The following is a 19,503-nucleotide window of genomic DNA, read 5'->3' as shown; positions in this document are numbered from 1 at the left end:
GCTCAGTAGAACTGAAATGAACAAAATATTTTCCAATAACTTTCACACAAGGGGAGGAATATAAATTTGAAACAGGGCATAAATGCTGTTGCCAATGTAGAAGTAATTAAATAATTTTAAACTATGAGCAATCTATGATGATCTTTATTTATTTTTTGCCACATGGCATGCGGGCTCTAGTTCCCTGACTAGGGATCGAACACGTGCCCCCCTGCAATGGAAGCACAGAGTCTTAACCACTGGACCGCCAGGGAAGTCCCCTATGATGACCTTTTAAAAGGAAACCTTGAGAATGCTGAAGTTCTAGTACTAAGCTAGTCTTACAGTTTAAGGAAAACTCAGATAGAATAGCTGATAAGACTTTTACACTAATTTTCTGAAATAAGGCAGAAATGTATTTTCATTATATATCACATACTTTCCCCAATGTATCTGTGAAAAAAAAAACTGCCAATGAACCAACGCCCAAATCCAGAGGCCATCTTTTTAAAAGCAAGCAATGAAAAAGTCTCTTCTAAAACTTATGTAAGCATGTAGAATTCAAACCTTTCTGTGTTCTTCTATATAAGGTTGTAACCAGAGCAAATTAATTGTGTTCCACAACAAAGGCATAAAAGCTGGATAAGAATCTTGTTTCACTGGTAGAAATTAGAGCTCTGGAAATCACTCTAAGGTTCACTGGGCAGAACCTTCACGGAATTAAAGCTCTAGTATCTCTAGATTGTATCTTATTCTTTCTCAAATGGGAAAAACAGCCTAGGGTTAATCTAAAACAGAACTACGTTAAGCTAAAATGACAGAGTTTATTACAGTCCCCCCAATATTAAAGAGAGCTCTTAAGAATATAACTTGAATAAGGGTCACGAACTGGTTTAACATACTTAACTAGTGATTTTATGAGTTATAATGAATGCTGCTACTCTCTAAAAATGAATGTATCAAAGATGAAATAACCTCCTTGGCACGCTTACAGCTATACAACACATTTGTTTCATTGCTTTCAAGCACCAGTGCTGGAGGCTCAGAATAAGTCAATGGGAGGAGGACTTCAGTCACAGCAGCATCTGGTCTACTGAGCAGATAAGATGACATGCTTGGGAGAGTAAAGAGCAAGCAAGAGGTAAGTATTTAACAAATAAATATAGAGGTGATCTAAAGAGTTTTCTTTTTTACTTTCTTCACAAACTCTGCTACCATAATCTTTTATTTCTATTCAGTGGTTAAAAAAACCAAAATGAAAAATTTACAAATGTTAAAGGGGAGATTTTTAACGTGGGATTTGTAGATTTTATGAATAAATGATTTAATCTTCCTCTCAGCTTCCCCTCCTTCCCTCGGAAACTGGGAAGGTTAAGAAAAAAATTACTACTTAAAACCAAAAAAGAACTGGTTCAAATTTGGCATAAAGCGATAAACATAAAGTGATAAATTTGGAAAATATTTGTTGCAGAAACATGCTTTCTTCGAAGGATGAAATAAGTAAAAACAAGTATCTGGATTCTAGTAATACGTATTTTCTCCCCTTCTTTCAAACTAAAGGAGTTATAAAATGTTTTACAAAAATGGCATTTATATCAGTATTAAAATAAACCTGCTCAGACAAAACCCAATTACAAATAAGGATTCCTAGCTGGTAAATCATTTATTTATACGTTAGGGGGGCTTGGAGTGTTTCTAGGTAGATGGCCAGTGTGTATGAAAAGTTCTATTCAGAACTATTTGGTGCTCTGATGTTTCTAATCTTCTGTACATATTCTAAAGTAAAGGTAAAAAGACATTCAAGGGTCAGGAAACACCTAGGTTTTTATTATACCACTGAAAAAATTAATATATCTCGTTTCATTAATTGGAGCATACCAGGCATACGTTTATGAGGATTGGCTGCATTGTCACAAATGCACAAGAGACCCATTGAGAAGGGAGGGGCTACTAATAAATTCAACTTTTTAAACTGGGTTTTGAAAATAAAGAAATAAAATAATGCAATTGACATATTTTTATATCTAGGGGAAGCTCTCTGGCATTCAAATTCAAACTCGACTCCACCACTACAAGAAAAAAAAAGAGGGAGAGAGAGAAACCAAAAATATAGTCTTTTTTTCACAGCTATCAGTTTCTTTCACTAAGCCTTCGGAAACCGGAACCTCTGCAGAATACTAAACACTCGGGCCTTACCTACAGACATGGACAAATGTATGTATGCTCTCATTTTATAGAACTTGAAATTCTTTTTTTAAGGAAGGAGTCAACTTTGGCCTTGAGTATTTGGCATGGGTACAAAGGCTTAAAAATGCAGATGACCAGCTTAGCTACTGACCATGCTGACCACTGTCTGGAATCGGAAAAAATTAAAGAAAAACAATGAATGGCTCTCTCTTATAGAATATTCGAACGACGCACAATTCCTGAGCACATTTTGCAGAGCTCATTTGACCATTTAATCTCTTCTAACTGGTCTGGATTACAGACAGAATCGATACCAGACGAAATGAAACAGATTGTTGAGGAACAGGGAAATAAGCTGCACTGGGCAGCTCTTCTGATACTCATGGTGATAATACCCACAATTGGTGGAAACATCCTCGTTATTCTGGCTGTTGCACTGGAGAAAAAGTTACAGTATGCTACCAATTATTTCCTAATGTCCCTGGCAGTGGCTGATTTGCTGGTTGGATTATTTGTGATGCCGATTGCCCTCTTGACAATAATGTTTGGTAAGTATTTCATTTTGTTCCTGCCATCAAACCACCGAACTATGGTATACTATTAGAGAAACAGATACTCATTTAATCTTTAAATATGGACTTGCACTATTTAAAGGTACAGTGAGTAAACAGTCCCTCATTTTTCATCATTTTCTATGGTTGATAATCAGTTTTAAAGAGCAAAAAATAATTTCTTGGAAACAATTCCATTCCCTCCTCAGCCACCTAACAAAATCATTTAAAAAGTCATCCAAGTTAGCAATATTCATATATTCTGCATACATTACCTAAAAATTATTGTGAAGAACAGACCTATACTTTACCCCATTACTAGTACTTTTTTTTTTCTTGATAAAGCAGTATCTAGGACACTGCTGTGACAGTTAGTGTGCTGGGTTAATTATTAATAATAAGGTCTTTGAATCACTGAATTCCGATATAAATCTCTAAACCCCAATTTAAATTGGAATTGTTCTAAAAAGTCTTGTTATATCTCTTTATAGTTTGTGTACGTAAGACTTAAACACAAGTCTTACACATGTGTCTTGTTAACAAAAAACTATGTTTAGTTGCTGAAGGAATGGTCTGGCTCAGAGCATCTCAAGAGATGATCCATCTGTTTAATTTTTATGATTTCTGACCATTTATGTCCTTGATATATGTTAGAGGAATCAGACCTCTAAGTTACTAAAATAAGGGATCAAAACCTGAGTTATTACAATAATTTAAAATATAATTAGAACTGAAATCTTAGTTATAATATTGATAAAAAAGATAACGATATTAAAATGATATAAGTAGTTTCCTATTCATGCATATCATCTCTAGTTAGAGAATTTGGGTACACACAAATAATTCTGATGATGAATTATGAGGGCTCTTAAGAATCAGCATTAAGAGAATATTTAACTTATTTAATGCTTGACATTAATTGATATTCCATTCATTAATTGCTTAAGAAAAAATGATTATTTGTAGCAGATAGGGCTTCTTGGAATTGCTTATATGGTGAAGATAAAAATATTTCAGGTTATAGAAGTAAAATTTATTAGCTAGAATATATATTAGAAGGTGAAGAAAAACTGCCATTCAAACTATTGTATTCAGGTTTAAATGTTACATTTTTATAAGTAAGTACAGAAAGATATCTAAAAGTAAGTACTTGATCCCCCATATATAATCGGATGGTGACGGGCTAAAACTTCCCATTCTAAATCAACTCTTATCCAGGCTTTAAATTCTGTGGTAGGACATGCAGTAATGAATAAGGTTTTCTGCTTTAGAAGACTCTCTAATCATTAATATTGCCTGTCTATGCCCCTCCCTTTTACAAATTTGCAACCTTTTGAATAATCTAGTGCTACACATAACCATGGAAAATAATTAAGAAATCTTACTCTAAAGGAGAACCTAAACAATCTTAATTCTGAATAAAGTTTAAAAGAAATAAATGAGGATTATGCAGGAACATTTATGCATATATGGTAAAGACTGTATAGGCATTGATTCAAACTCTTATCTCCATGCACACAATAGTTTAATGTGTCAAATCACTCTTTAAATTGTGCTTTGCTAGGCGTACAAAAAATATTAAAATGCTCGTCTCATACTACCACAAAATTTAATTGACGTTATGTTGAATAAATGAGATTGAAGTGAATTTTAACTTTAAAATCCATGAGTCCATCAAACATCTATTAGTCTTTGCAAAATACTGTGGTAGATACTTAAATCAACAACTAAACAGTTAAGGAATCTTAAAAGGCAAAGTTTCATGGCATTAAATAAGCTGACAAACAAAACACAAAAGCAGACAACAGTGATAATCCCATGTATTCCACAGGAAAACAGTAGGTACATAGCAGCTGAAAACTAAGTTTATATTTAAATATTTGGGGCCCAAGATATTCTTAGCTATAAGAGTCAGCAGAAAATCCAACATATTTTAACACAAAATATGTAGAATGTCTTCCTATGTCTGAAATAATTATTACATTTTTAACCTAATTTCCTTCTTTCAAATGTAAATTTTTAATTACAAAATAAACTCTTTCATAGACTGAAACACTTCTACTATCAGTAATTAAGCTATATAGAAAGGTTAGTAGATTTTTAAAAATAAACTAACCTGGGAACTTAACCACTATTCAAAATATTACTGAATTAATTCATTATTGAAAACATTATTCTATTTCTATGAGAAAATATATGAGAAAATGCATGTTGCCCTCTAAAAAGCTTCAAAAGGATGCATTCATAAATTGGGAACTGCACATATTATAAATGGGGACCTGACTTCAAATACTAAGAGTTTTTGATAGCCTTTCATGTGTTAACAAATACTAAGACTTTCTAAATTAATGCATTTATAAGAATTTCTATAATCTTAAAATGCAGAAGTAGATTTTGTGTATTTTTCTCTCATTATAGGGATAATCTTCAGAACTTCTGAAGTCTGTACAAACAAAAGTGTCCCTGGCTCTGTAAACATAAACAAACTAATTACCACTATGAATGACATAAGTTATTTTAGTTATCTCACGGAAATTCAATGACAGTAACACTGAAACTTTATATTCTAATAAAATGTAGTTTTTAAAAAAAAGGAGAGCACTGAAAATTTTACAGTGGCTTTTATACTGAGAAACATTTTATTGAACCAAAAATTTGTATAATATTTGATTATATATTATTTGAATTTCTTCCAAGATTATTATGACTGGCAGGCAAAACATGGTCTTTCAAATTGTGCTACATCAACTTTTCTGTCACTTCTTCCTCTTTGGGAGCATTGGACTTAACCTTTACTTTCCAGTTTTTTACTGTTTTGTCTATAATTCTTAAAAATCATGATCACAAATTAGTAGCTTATAACATAAGGCTTGAAGTTGCCTAGGTTAGAAATACTTGAGTAGGATGCAAAGGAAAACAGAACATCATATGCCGATATAAAAAAGAAAGATTATTCACAGTTTAAGAACGTCTCCGAACTTTGCCTTCTCTCATGAAATAAATGATTAAAAATGTAAAGGGAGTAAATACAGCATTTGGTCATTCATTGGTCATTACTGGCTTATTTACAACAAGTTTTAATCCATGTCTCATGATCTGTAAGTTGAAACAGTATCTGTGGTACAGTTGAAAGAGGGTGTATAAAATGGCTGAAAGATGGGGGTTTGAAGCAAGATACCCTAGGCTTTGAATCCTGGTTCTCTTGTATTGGCTTATGCAAGTCACTTAACAACATATCAGAGTTCAATCACCTTGTCTGTAAAATGGTTATGCTACATCTTCCATTGCCAATATCTTGTGAAATTGTCAAGTAGGTCCCAGCACGTTTTAGGCACTAATAATTGGCAAGTACCAGTACAACATGCAAAGGGTTTATATACTTAAATATAAGATTTAGTTTGGATGTGAGTTTCACCAGACATGAGATAAATGTATAGCAGTAAAAGAAAAACAAATCAGTTATTCATTTATGCAGTGAAATGCTGCTCTACCTAATTCTTAAATGAGGGAGCAAAGCAATTAAAGGCACTTCTTTTTGGAAAGTGGAAATTTTAAAAAACTAAGGAAAAATTTTTATAAGTATTAAATCACTCGAAACGCTTAAAACACTATATTGGACATCTAACCCCAGGATACCTCATATGCTCAAATGTAACGAAAAAACAAGAATAACAAAAACAAAGCAGAAGCTTTGTAATAAAAATTTAAGCACTGGTCTAGGTCTGTCTTTTCCAGAAGATAAATATAGAAACATAAGAATTTGAGATTAAAAAAAACGTGTACTTGAAAACTATGTCCTTTTTGGACATTAGAGCCATTTAGGATTTGTCCTGCTCCAATACATTCATGAACTATTTACCTCCACGAACATAGTCCTCTTGGGATGGCTTTAAAAATAGTCTTTAAATCCTTAAAAGGGAAATCTTTTATGTGCCAGATTCAGAGATTAATGTCAATTACTTTCCAAAACAAAAAAACGAACAAAAAGGCATGGCAATGTTTGGCAATGCACATAGGTTACTTATGCTTCTTTTGCCACATATATAACATAGTTAAAATTCAACTTTAGTAAAAGGCATACTTTCATGACAAATTTAATTAAAAGTTGAACAGTTAAACATGTTCTCATGCCCTTTTTTTGAAGTACAGTTTTAAGTTTAATTGGATGCACGCACTCTTGCTACAGCAGGCAGGAAGACAAACATACCAGGTTTTATACTGATGATATGGCTCATTGTTTCTAAGTGGGAGTGTTTTAATGGTTGGGCTAGTTGGCTAGTTTCTGTCAAACAATAATAGTAATAAGAACTAACATTTTGAGTGCTTTCTCTATGCCAGATATTGTTCTAAACACTTTACATGTATTATTGCATTTAATCCTCAGAGCAACTCTATAAAATCAGTATTATTATTATCATCCCCATTTTACAAGAGGAGATAAGAATAAGTAAGTGGCAGAGATACAATTTGAACCTAGGAGAACTGATTCTAGAATTCACACTCTTAACCTCTGTTACACTGCTTTCTCAAATGAAATGAGAAATTATATCAACCAAAACTATAATATTTGGCAAAGACAACATTTATATCTCAAATAACTCTATCGAACAGGAGGGCCATAGAATTTTCTCTAGGGACAAGGCAGAACCCAATATTTTTTTAAGGTTATATTTCATATTAAATGATACAGAATATGTGGGTCTTAACCAATACTTGCATGAATCCTTGAAATGATTGCCAGACATCTTTTCTGAGGAAGATATTAGACATAGGTCTAAGAAGTTACTGAACCTTCCCTGGGAGACAAATAGAAACGTATGTAACTGAAGGGCAGTTCTACCACCCCTTATGTATGATGGTACAGCACACAAGTCTTCATTTTAAACAAGATATTTGTGCTACTAATATTGTTAGATAAATAACAAACTGTCCATGATCCAAGACTCATCTAAGACTTGTTTTGCTCCTATAATTATCAATTTGTAATTATTTTAGGCACCCAAAGAAATGCCATTATTCAAACCTTATTGGAAGTAAATTCCTCTTTGAGTTTAATGAAGTGGATAGGGCAACGAGGTGGGAAGTGGGATTTGTTTTTGTTTTTGTTTTTTTTGCGGTACGCGGGTCTCTCACTGTTGTGGCCTCTCCCGTTGCGGAGCACAGGCTCCGGACGCGCAGGCTCAGCGGCCATGGCTCAGGGGCCCAGCCACTCCGCGGCATGTGGGGTCTTCCCTCTGCGGCACGTGGGATCTTCCCGGACTGGGGCACAAACCCGTGTCCCCTGCATCGGCAGGCGGACTCTCAACCACTGTGCCACCAGGGAAGCCCGGGATTTGTTTTTCAGAGAAATTTTGTGTGCTTTCTTTTTGTGGGACAACAAATACTATATAATTTAAATGTCTTCCCCTTTCTGTATTAGCTTTTATTAAAAAAAAGTCTAATTTAGAGCCCCAGCAGTAATTAATTTAGTTTAAGTACCTGATAACTTATTTCCCTTAGATTCTTTCTTTCTTTTTATGTTCCATTTAAAATAATACATTACATTCTTATGGAAATAAGTTAGATATAATACATTATAACAAATAAATGAAATTATAAATCCTTAAACCAAATTAAAACTCCTAATAAAAATAACATATAAGTTTTTGAATAGCTAACCTATCTCACCATACCAAGTTAACCTTTTTCAGTTACTCTGAATAGTAAAAAACTTTTCTGACCTTGAGCCTATCAAATTAATACTATTTAGAATGAAAATATCTGGACTAGAAAAAATCCTTTCATAAACTGAGAATGTCTAGAACTGTTTTTAACTTGTATAAATTATTGTATCACGTGATTTCTACTTTAGGCAATTATTTTAGCTTTGTATAAAAGATACCTATTTAATGCAGTCATCTGTTACTTTTATATTAGTTTCATAAAAACAGTCTATTCACTAGTATTTCATGAAACTTGGAATCATAAAGGTTAATCAAAAAGATCCATCCCTCTTAATTCTAAATCTCAGTCTCTTTCTTTCTTAAAGAAATTTCTCTATCACGTTTCAACATCTCTACTATTATCAATTAAGAAAGCACTCAAGTAATAAAATTTTAATGATCTGCATTAATTTTAATATCCACTATCCACTTTCTGTTCCAAAATTGGAGTTTATAAAATAAATTCATTATGTTGGAAAAGGAGGCTAACAAGGTTTCACAGGCTTGTGAAAACCAGCACTAAAGAGCTTTCCCTCTTAGCTCACAATTAGAAGTATGTGGGTCAGGCAGTTCAATTCCAAAGACATGTACTTTTCATATGAGAATTCTATTGTGGCTTCCTACTCACGGCTACTAGATTTATGACTAGAATTTTCCAGACCTTAATTTAAAAAAATATAATCCATAATTAGAATAGCTAAATAGGCAAGTTTAAATTTATTAGCAACCCACTTTGAAAGATGATGGAGATCATGCATTTAAAAAAAGGAAGCCTATAAGAAGATATAAGATATAAGACATTAATTATCTGCCTTTTAAAATCCTTAACTATGATTAACATCTCTGGTTGTAGCTCTAGGCTTGAGTATTTTTCTACTTCCTACTCAGTTCTAAATCTGAACTTCAGGATAGTTGAAGATGAAGCCTCACTTCAAGTAGCTTCCACTGCAAAACTATCTGTCATGGATGATTCTTTCCACTCTAGACCATAAGTTTGCTTAAGCTCAGGTCAAAGAGTACATTGCTGCCTTTGTTCAAGGTCCTTTTCCACTAGTTAACAGGAAAACTGAACACTACGGCTAAGAGGGAGAAAGTCTGATTGATTAGATTCATTCTAAACACAAGTTTCTCTGCCATACTTTATTTCTTTGTTTATTTTGAGCGGTCTTGCATAAGTTTGTTTCTGTGAGGAATTCTGAGTGCCTATCCTACGCCAGCAAACTCAATACACAACCTTTTCAAGAAAGCAGTGCTTCTCAAACACTAATCTGCATACAGATCACCTGGGTATTTCCTTCAACTGCAGTATGATTCAGTACCTAAGGGATGAGGCCCAAGAGCCTGCAGTTCTAACTAGTTCCTAGGTGATGCTGATCCTTGCTGATCTGAAGAGCACACCTTGAGTAGCAAGGCCCTAAAGAACACTTTCAATTAACATTTAAATTTTGATAAATAAATGCTCTCTCTCATATTCAAAGACTTAATTGTACCACAATTTACTCATCCACAAAATCAATGATATAATCTCTAAGGTCTCTTCCAGCTCAATGATTATAATTTATCATCTCTGTCCCTTATCCCCACCCCCAATTCAGTGAAGTAGGAAAAGTCTGATTACAGTAATTTACTTAAAAGTATGAATTACTCCTTCCACCTAATGCTTTAAATCCTTTTGAAAGAATCTGCTGAGCATGGAACCAAGTACCAAGGAATCATTTATCTTTTTTCAATAAAAAATTCATACTGATTTTGTTTTAAAAAGAAATATTTTAATATTTCTATTAAGCATGCCACATACCAACTTTGGAAACAGAAGGCACCAAATGGTGTGTTTGTCAGCCTTGCTACCTACCTTTTTTTTTTGCTACCTATTTTTTTTTTTTTTTTGCTACCTACCTTTTTTGTGAAGTATCCAAATATTTTTCACTGAGATCCCACTTGAGTCTTGAAAAAGACATATTCAAGTCTATCTAAAACCTCTTTCCCTAAATTATGGTCCTTTTTTGATCTGGGATACTAACCTTTCTCCACACCCAGGCTTCCTGAATTTAAACAGTTTACAATTAAAGGGTCTCTTGGTGCTCTGAAATCCTGAGATAGTTATCTTGGTTCCCTCTTCAATTATCTCAATCATTTTATACCTGTCAAAGTCAGATACACTCGCAAAAACCAGGAAAAGAAAAGTAGTTTACATGTCAGTGGACATACAATTAAACCATAAAAAGGGTTTATATAATCAAAAGTTAATATTTCTAAAGTGTTTCAGACTGTATGAGGTATAGAATAAATGCTTTTTAAATAAAAATTTGTTAAATAAAGTACTATGCTTAATAATGAGATTTTCATTTTAAACCCAAGTCTGTACTGTTTATTACATCTCCTTGCTTGGAGTGAAGGATGGACTATATTGGAAGGGTAACAACCCATTTTTCTTTGGAATAATCTGAAGCCATTCCTTTTGCAAACTTTATTTAAGAACTATTTCTGTCAAAAGGAAAACTCAAGTCATTCCACTTAATTATTTCACCAAATTAGAGTTTGCTATAAACAAGGATCATACTGCTAGTTAACGCTAGAAGTAAGCCAAAATCCCAGGCCTCACCGAGACTGCCATGCTAATATTCTTTTTGCCACATTATATTGCTTCCTCTATTCGGTAAATGTTTTTTTTTTTTTTTAAATACAATAGCAGTTTAAAAATAAATTTTATCTGAATAGTAAGGTTAAGTTCCAGTTGCAACACTGTATACATTTTTAAAAGATCACAAAAGGAATACACAAAAGAGCAAAGGTCAAAATAATGCTAAAAATGCTAAACTGATTTAGGAAAAGAGCTGTAATTATTATACAAAACAGAAAATGTATTTAAAGGGTACCATCTACAGAATGTATTTAATATTACTGACTCCATTATCTGAAGTCAAACATTACCTTGGAGCTTAAGTCGTAAAATTTCAGATGAATACAGAAAAAGGTTAAAAAATATGTATCACTTAAAAAAGAAACTGTAGATTAAAGGTTGCCATTTTGAGGAGAATATGTTTTTGTTTTGTTTTTCTTTCTTTCAGAGGCTATGTGGCCCCTCCCACTCGTTCTATGCCCTGCCTGGTTATTTCTTGACGTTCTTTTTTCTACTGCATCCATCATGCATCTCTGCGCCATTTCAGTGGATCGTTACATAGCCATCAAAAAGCCAATCCAGGCCAATCAATATAACTCACGAGCTACAGCATTCATCAAGATTACAGTGGTGTGGTTAATTTCAATAGGTATGTGGGGAATGTCAGGGTGTGGGGTGGTGTATATAGGCTTTGGTTCCATTTGGCTAGGAGATTACCAGGCCTGGTAGACACTGTTACACCAATACAAGCTCCTCACAACATTACATTCATTGTACAGCCTCTAAAGCACACTATCAGCAAAAAGTGTGAAAAAGAAGAAAAGTTCAAGGCTTGATTTTGACATGCAGGAAGACTAAATCTGAAAACAGTTTTCATATATGTCAACCGATCATTAAGGTCTGGGTAGCATGCAGAATCTTGAAATTTTATTAAAGTAACAACAATTTAAAAAAATGAAATGCATCTTAAATCACACCTAAGAAGATAAATAGGAAAAGAGGAAAAAAAAACAAAAACAAAAAGAACCCAAACTTTTTGTATGCAGGTATCAGAGTTCATATATTCACCTTGGAAACCAGTATGTACGCAGACTAAAGGCATTACTGTCTAAGTGTTTTGAACATGTTTAATTACAAGTTTTAAGAGATACACAAACGATGTTCAGAAATAATTTTTGGGAGAAATTGTATTTCTTCTAAACTGTTTTTATGCCCCTGTGCCCATGTTTAATACTCAAAGATAGCTGCTATATTAGAGTATCTTAGCATGAAGTACAGCATAAATGATAACTCAAATCTTTTAAATAAGTTAGTATCAGAAAAACAGATTCACAACGGTTACTATGATCATTAACGGTTTGCCAGCAGATTCACATTCTCCTAGTAAGGAAAAATTCAAAGAAGAAAAAAAATCAAGAGAGACCTGAAAATGCTAAAAGGAAAGCAAGAAAAAGATGTGACTTCTCTCCCTAATCAGGAAAAAGAACGCTGGGGGAAAAATCAAGAAAGCAAGACACTGAAAATGACCTTTATATTCCCGGAATAAAGATACCAAGGCCAAACCTCTTTTGAAAAATTTGGAGGTAGAACTAAGGACTGTTACTAGTCTGGCTTGGGAGGAAATTAGGGTCAAGGAAAACTCTATTCAGAATGGAGGTATCTGCAAGTAGAGAGAAAAGGCTAGCTTTGGGGACAGAGGCTGATTGATAGAAGAGGCCCCTAAAAAAGAAGCTACGGAAAAGGCATGGATGGGTGACAACTGCCAAAATTTAGAGTGGAGAGAAGGAAAACTAAAGTAGTTCATATCAAACAACCCATACCTTTTTGGTAAGCTCAGTGTGATAAGGGAGAAGGAAAGGGAAACAGTGTGTGTTAGGGTAGGCTGGAGGCGGGGGGTGGGGTGGGGGAGACAATAGGGCAAAGGTAGAGGGAAAATAGGAGAAATGGCTCCTTAAGAGAATTAAAACACTGAAACTGAAATATAATCAAGCCAATAAACAGCCTGTTGGTACCTCAATCAAGGCTGGATGACATGAATTTATAAATTGATCAAATTTATAGAGTACCTATGATATGTTAGGTACTAAGAATACAAAGATAAATAAGAAAAAGAATCTTTGCATTCAGGAAGATGGACTAATACTAAGTGATATGTATACAGGAAGAAAAGAATAAAAAGATGAACCCAAAATTACAGCTTAGAAGGATCTTACAAATCTACTTTTTCCTTTTACAGATGAGAAAAGAAACCTAGAGGTTTTAAACAGTTGGCTTAAAGACTTAACAGCTTTTTAGCACAAAGGCCAAGATCAATGCCATTTTCATTTCATCACACTTTGTGTTGTAGAACCAATGACAATTTAGTGACTTTGTAAAAGAAAAGGCAAATAATGAGGTTAGTTCATTAGTAGTTTTAAATTCTACAAAGTGCTAAAAAAAAAAAGAGCTCACTTTCTTCTTCTGAATTTACAGTTATCCTAGGTAACATCTGACAACAGTAAGGCGAAAGGAGAATAAGAGGGTAAGGTATAAAAAATACTAGTGAAAACTTAAATGTCATTGACCAACAAGCTGGTTGGGAAGGTAACCTGAGCCTTGATGGGAGTTAGTGGAATGTGAAAAAAGAGAAGGAAGGATGCACTAGATGTCAAGATAACGGTAAAGAGAAGTAATGAAGAGCAGCAGGACAAGAAAGGGAAATATCAGAGTTCATGATTTTCGATATGGGCCAGTTTTTTCTTTTTTTAATTTATTTATTTTTGGCTGTGTTGGGTCTTTGTTGCTGCGCACGGGCTTTCTCTAGTTGCAGTGAGTGGGGGCTGCTCTTCATTGTGGTGTGCAGACTTCTCATGCAGTGGCTTTTCTTGTTGTGGAGCATCTAGGCACACAAGCTTCAGTAGTTGTGGCATGCAGGCTCAGTAGTTATGGCTCGTGGGCTCTAGAGCACAGGCTCAGTAGTTGTGGTGCACGGGCCTAGCTGCTTCACGGCATGTGGGACCTTCCTGGACCAGGGCTCGAACCCATGTCCCCCGCACTAGCAGGCAGATTCTTAACCACTGCGCCACTAGGGAAGTCCCTATGGGGTAGTTTTAAGTGGACTTATGGATGGATGGCTTCAGGAGTGCACTGGAGTTGAAGAGTTCAAGAAATATAAAATTAGGTGTTAGAAGAGTAATAAATGGGATGAAGTCATGGAAGATGATAGCAAGGTTAACAGTGGATAGAAAACTATAGCAAGGGGCCAAAACCATTAAGGAAGACAGACATATATCCTGGAGGTTGGTAGATGATCTAGATGGAGAATAGAGTGGTATAAGTAGCTTAAATAGACTTTAAAAGGGAAGTGCTTTGGGGTGGGGAAAGAACAGTGTAATGATTACCTGCAAGTAACAGGGTAGAGGTGGGGCCAGCCAAGTTTTTCTATAAAGGGCAAGACAGTAAATATTTTGGTCTTACAGATGCTATATGGTTCTGTCAGAACTACTCAACTCTGCAGCAGAACAAAAGCAGCCATATATAATACATTAACAAATGGGTATGGCTGTGTTCCAATAAAGTTTTATTTAAAAAACAGAAGGCAGGCCAGATTTGGCCCTTGGGCTATAGTTTGCTGACCCCTAGTGTAGAAAAGAAAGTATACAGAATCCTCTTTCTGGTGTTATACCTGAGGAAAAGCAGAAAAAGCAGTGGCCTCCATTAGAAAGGGTTTGAGGAATATATTCTTGTCAAGGTCTCTTTGCTACCATAAAAAGGCTATGCAGGTGATAGGAGTACTTTTAGATTCATAAAAGTGAATTCTTTCATGATACTTCCTAGAGTTGTCTAAAGATCAATTAATTCAGACTTATTTTAAAGTATCTGCTGTTTCAAAGGAAAAGGATTAGGGTTAACCCTTGTGCTATCTTGCTAATAAGCTACTTCACTAATAAACAAGGTCACATTTAAATACCTACTTCATGGTATTTAAAGTATAATAAAATTAGCATGAGGTACATTTCTTTCATTTTTATTAGAGGAACCTTCAATCTTGAAAATAAATTTCATGGCTTCCCTGGTGGCGCAGTGGTTAAGAATCCGCCTGTCAATACAGGGGACACGGGTTCGAGCCCTGGTCGGGAAGATCCCACATGACGCAGAGCAACTAAGCCCGTGCGCCACAACTACTGAGCCTGCACTCTAGAACCCACAAGCCACAACTACTGAGCCTGCACTCTAGAACCCGCAAGCCACAACTACTGGACCCAAGTGTTACAACTACTGAAGCTCGCGTGCTTAGAGCCCATGCACTGCAATGAGAAGCCCGTGCACCACAATGAAGAGTAGCCCCTGCTCACTGCAACTAGAGAAAGCCCGCATGCAGCAACAAAGACCCAACACAGCCAAAAATAAATAAATATTTTTTAAAAAGCAAGTAAATTTCATGATCCACTCGCTCTCAAATTTTTAAGTAGCATTTGAAAAAAAAACAATAAACCCTGAGTTTTCCCTAAGAAGTCAGAAAGAAAAGGTTAAAAGACATTCACAAATATCAAAAGATAAAACTGTCTGTTAAATGAAACTGTGTAACCTCAAAGATTATAAAATAGGTATCTACTCAGAATTAAGATATTGCATGAATGTATTCTTAAGTCTCTTTAGCTCAACTACACTGGATATTAAGATAAAAGCAGCTTCTCTTCTGAATTCTTTTCCTTAACTTGGGATAGACCAACAAACAAAAATAGATAATGAGAAATGGAGAATAAATGAAGACATTCTCTACTATTTCATGCATACACTATGGTTTTAGGGAAGCTTTAATTACAAAACTGAAACCACTAACCAATCTCTTTAAAAACAGCAGGTTTGCTTACTTAGGTTCTATTTGTCAAATCTTCCACTGATTTATTGCTTGACAGATTCTGCATTGTGGGTACCAGAATTACAATACACTAATAGGGTAAAGTCAGTAAGATAAACTTTAAAAGGACCTAATCTAAGAGTCAAAGGTCATAAAATAACTCAATTTATCTTGTTTCTTCTTCCTTAGGCATTGCCATTCCAATCCCTATTAAAGGTATAGACACTGATGTGGGTAACCCAAACAACATCACTTGTGGGCTGACAAAGGATCGTTTTGGCAATTTCATGCTCTTTGGCTCACTGGCTTCCTTCTTTACACCTCTGGCGATCATGATTGTCACCTACTTTCTCACTATCCATGCTTTACAGAAGAAAGCTTACTTGGTCAAAAACAAGCCACCTCAACGCCTAATGTGGTTGACTGTGTCCACAGTTTTCCAAAGGGATGAAACACCTTGCTCAACACCAGAAAAAGTGGCAATGCTGGATGGTTCTCACAAGGACAAAACCCTGCCTAATGCAAGTGATAACATACTTATGCGAAGAACGTCCACAGTAGGAAAAAAGTCAGTGCATACCATTTCCAATGAACAGAGAGCCTCAAAGGTTCTAGGGATTGTGTTTTTCCTCTTTTTGCTTATGTGGTGCCCCTTTTTTATTACAAATATAACTTTAGCTTTATGTGATTCCTGCAACCAGACGACTCTCAAAATGCTCCTGGAGATATTTGTGTGGATAGGCTATGTTTCCTCAGGGGTGAATCCTCTGGTCTACACCCTCTTCAACAAGACATTTCGGGATGCATTTGGCCGGTACATCACCTGCAATTACTGGGCCACAAAATCAGTAAAAACTCTCAGAAAATGCTCCGGTAATGTGTACTTCCAGAATCCAATGGCAGAGAACTCTAAATATTTTATGAAACATAGAATGCGAAATGGCATTAATCCTGCCATGTACCAGAGTCCAATGAGGCTCCGAAGTTCAACCATTCAGTTTTCATCAATCATTTTACTAGATACACTTCTCACCGAAAATGAAGGTGACAAAACTGAAGAGCAAATCAGTTATGTATAGAGTAATGGCACAGTTTTTATGTAACTAATACAATGATGAGTAAGATAAAGAAGATATAAATATACCAAGAATTACATAAAAAATTACATCATGTATCAAAAATCATCTCTTTAAATTAAGAATTATGTATTAAGATTACCCAATTTTATTTGGGCAAAATTATTCTAACGAAAAAAATCATTTTTGTATAGTTGCAAATTAAAAAACAATCCAGCACACTAGTTAAATGCTAAGATAGTCAAATGAAATAAAATTAAATAAATCAATAAACTTCTGGCTTACAAAAAAACAATGTCACCATAAGAATTTATTTAGTTCCTAATTGTATGCAAAGCTATGCTAAGAATGAAATAAACAAAACAAGTATTAACCTTGTCTTCAAGGCATTAAAGACATAAGGCATAACACAGAACAACAGTGATAGGGTTGAACAGAGGACTAAAAATAAGTGCATAAAATAATGATCACATCTGAAGGTAAGCTGAGATTGCCATTCATAGTCTGGCTTAGTTAAATGTAGTCACAATTTTGCACTGATCAGGAAACTGTCTTGATGGAAGGGGTAGGGAGAGTAGCTGGATATCACACAAAGTGACACGGTCTTAGAACTAGAGCTGTTTGTTAGATGGCTCACACCAAGCATCTACTCAGCAGAGGTGCGTCTACCGGAGGAGAAGGAGAAAGCAAATAAAACCAGTCTTGGGTACCTAAACCTCATTATGTTTCTCAAAGAGCATGCAATAAGGCATGGGACCTTATTAATCCAGGAACCTAAATGTTAATGATCTTATAAATGAGATCATGGCTGCCCAAGCTTCCCCAAAGACTTGGTTGAACTTCTGGTACAAAATTTTTTATTCATCTTTTTGTTACTTTACTTTGCACTACAAGATCTGGAATAAATCCAATCTATGCTGTTTACTAACTGATTGAATTTACAAAAAATACTTAATTTCTCAGTCTCCTCATCTACGTTTCATAGGGTTCTTATGAGAATGAGTTCATGTGGGTACTCTGTAAATGGAAGCCAATTCTATTTACTTTTGATATTTTAATTTTTTTTTTTTTTTTTTTTTGCGGTACGCGGGCCTCTCACCGTTGTGGCCTCCCCCGCCGCAGAGCACAGGCTCTGGACGCGCAGGCCCAGCGGCCACGGCCCACGGGCACAGCCGCTCCACGGCATGTGGGATCCCCCCGGACCGGGGCACGAACCTGCGTCCCCTGCATCGGCAGGCGGACCCCCAACCACTGTGCCACCAGGGAAGCCCCGATATTTTAATTTTTTAATTATTTTGTTTATTTTTGGCGGCGTTGGGTCTTCATTGCTGTGCGCGGGTTCTCTCTAGTTGCGGCGAGTGGGGGCTACTCCTCATCGCGGTCCGCAGGCTTCTCACTGCAGTGGCTTCTCTTGTTGCGGAGCACGGGCTCTAGGCACGTGGGCTTCAGTAGTTGTGGCATATGGGCTCAGTAGTTGTGTCTTGTGGGCTCCAGAGTGCAGGCTCAGTAGTTGTGGTGCATGGGCTTAGTTGCTCCGTGGCATGTGGGATCTTTCTGGACCAGGGCTCAAACCCGTGTCCCCTGCATTGGCAGGCGGATTCTTAACCACTGTGCCACCTGGGAAGCCCTTGATATTTTATTTTTATGCTACTCACATAAATGGTGAATAAATTTAGGCTGAGGGAATCTGCAGTGAAGACAGCCCATATCTTAGCCTTTCCTTTTCAGGCTGACCCATTCTTATGCCTCAACCTATTGCTCCATCCTTGCTCCCTTCCAGGCAACACAGTTTAAGAAAATTATCACAAGAAATATGCTGGCTATGGAGAAGCTCACTCAGCATAAGAAAACCAGGTATATAAAATTCAAACTGCAGAATCCTTTCCTAGAACATGGTTCTATTACAGATCTTATGGGCTCTATGTCATCTGCCAGAAAGAGTATACCTTACAAATTTAACTCCTAAATCACTAAAACTTTAGGCATTTTTGTGACAACTCTTTTTTCAGCAGTGTTAAAGGTGGGTTATCTCCGCATGAAAGGATGTTTAACATCACTAATCATTAGAGAAATACAAATCAAAACTACAATGAGGTTATCACCTCACACTGGTCAGAATGGCCATTATCAAAAAAAACTACAAACAATAAATGCTGGAGAGGGTGTGGAGAAAAGGGAACCCTCTTGCACTGTTGGTGAGAATGTAAGTTGATATAGCCACTATGGAGAACAGTATGAAGGTTCCTTAAAAAACTAAAAGTAGAATTACCATACTGCCCAGCAATCCGACTACTGGGCATATACCCTGAGAAAACTGTAATTCAAAAGGAGTCATGTACCACAATGTTCATTGCAGCTCTATTTATAATAGCCAAGACATGGAAGCAACCTAAGTGTCCATTGACAGATGAATGGATAAAGAAGATGTGGTACATATATACAATGGAATATTACTCAGCCATAAAAAGAAACAAAACTGAGTTATTTGTAGTGAGGTGGATGGACCTAGAGACTGTCATACAGAGTGAAGTAAGTCAGAAAGAGAAAA

The 19,503-nt window shown here is 35.6% G+C and overlaps 2 protein-coding genes across 4 annotated transcripts in view; one reads left to right on the top strand and one right to left on the bottom strand.

Moving 5' to 3' along the window:
• The window catches only part of PSMD1 (proteasome 26S subunit, non-ATPase 1), a 105,085-nt gene that overhangs the window by 52,937 nt on the left and 32,645 nt on the right, over positions 1-19,503 (bottom strand). The gene's annotated exons all lie outside the window — the stretch shown is intronic.
• On the top strand, positions 581-17,115 carry HTR2B (5-hydroxytryptamine receptor 2B). Its single transcript, XM_033425537.2, has 3 exons — positions 581-2,714; positions 11,488-11,688; positions 16,069-17,115. Exons 1-3 carry the CDS (start codon positions 2,366-2,368, stop codon positions 16,956-16,958), a joined length of 1,440 nt encoding a protein of 479 aa, XP_033281428.1. The 5' UTR covers positions 581-2,365; the 3' UTR covers positions 16,959-17,115.

This window comes from Orcinus orca, chromosome 7, assembly GCF_937001465.1.
Source record: "Orcinus orca chromosome 7, mOrcOrc1.1, whole genome shotgun sequence".
Classification (NCBI taxonomy): domain Eukaryota; kingdom Metazoa; phylum Chordata; class Mammalia; order Artiodactyla; family Delphinidae; genus Orcinus; species Orcinus orca.
Note: the sequence above shows the minus strand (reverse complement) of the source record. Positions and strands in the feature narration are given on the sequence as shown.

Excerpts from the sequence above, each read along its gene's own strand:
- HTR2B (XM_033425537.2), top strand. The coding sequence starts at position 2,366 with ATGGCTCTCTCTTATAGAATATTCGAACGACGCACAATTCCTGAGCAC. Across the intron at positions 2,715-11,487 it reads CCTCTTGACAATAATGTTTG|AGGCTATGTGGCCCCTCCCA; the intron begins GTAAGTATTTCA and ends TCTTTCTTTCAG. Across the intron at positions 11,689-16,068 it reads GGTGTGGTTAATTTCAATAG|GCATTGCCATTCCAATCCCT; the intron begins GTATGTGGGGAA and ends CTTCTTCCTTAG.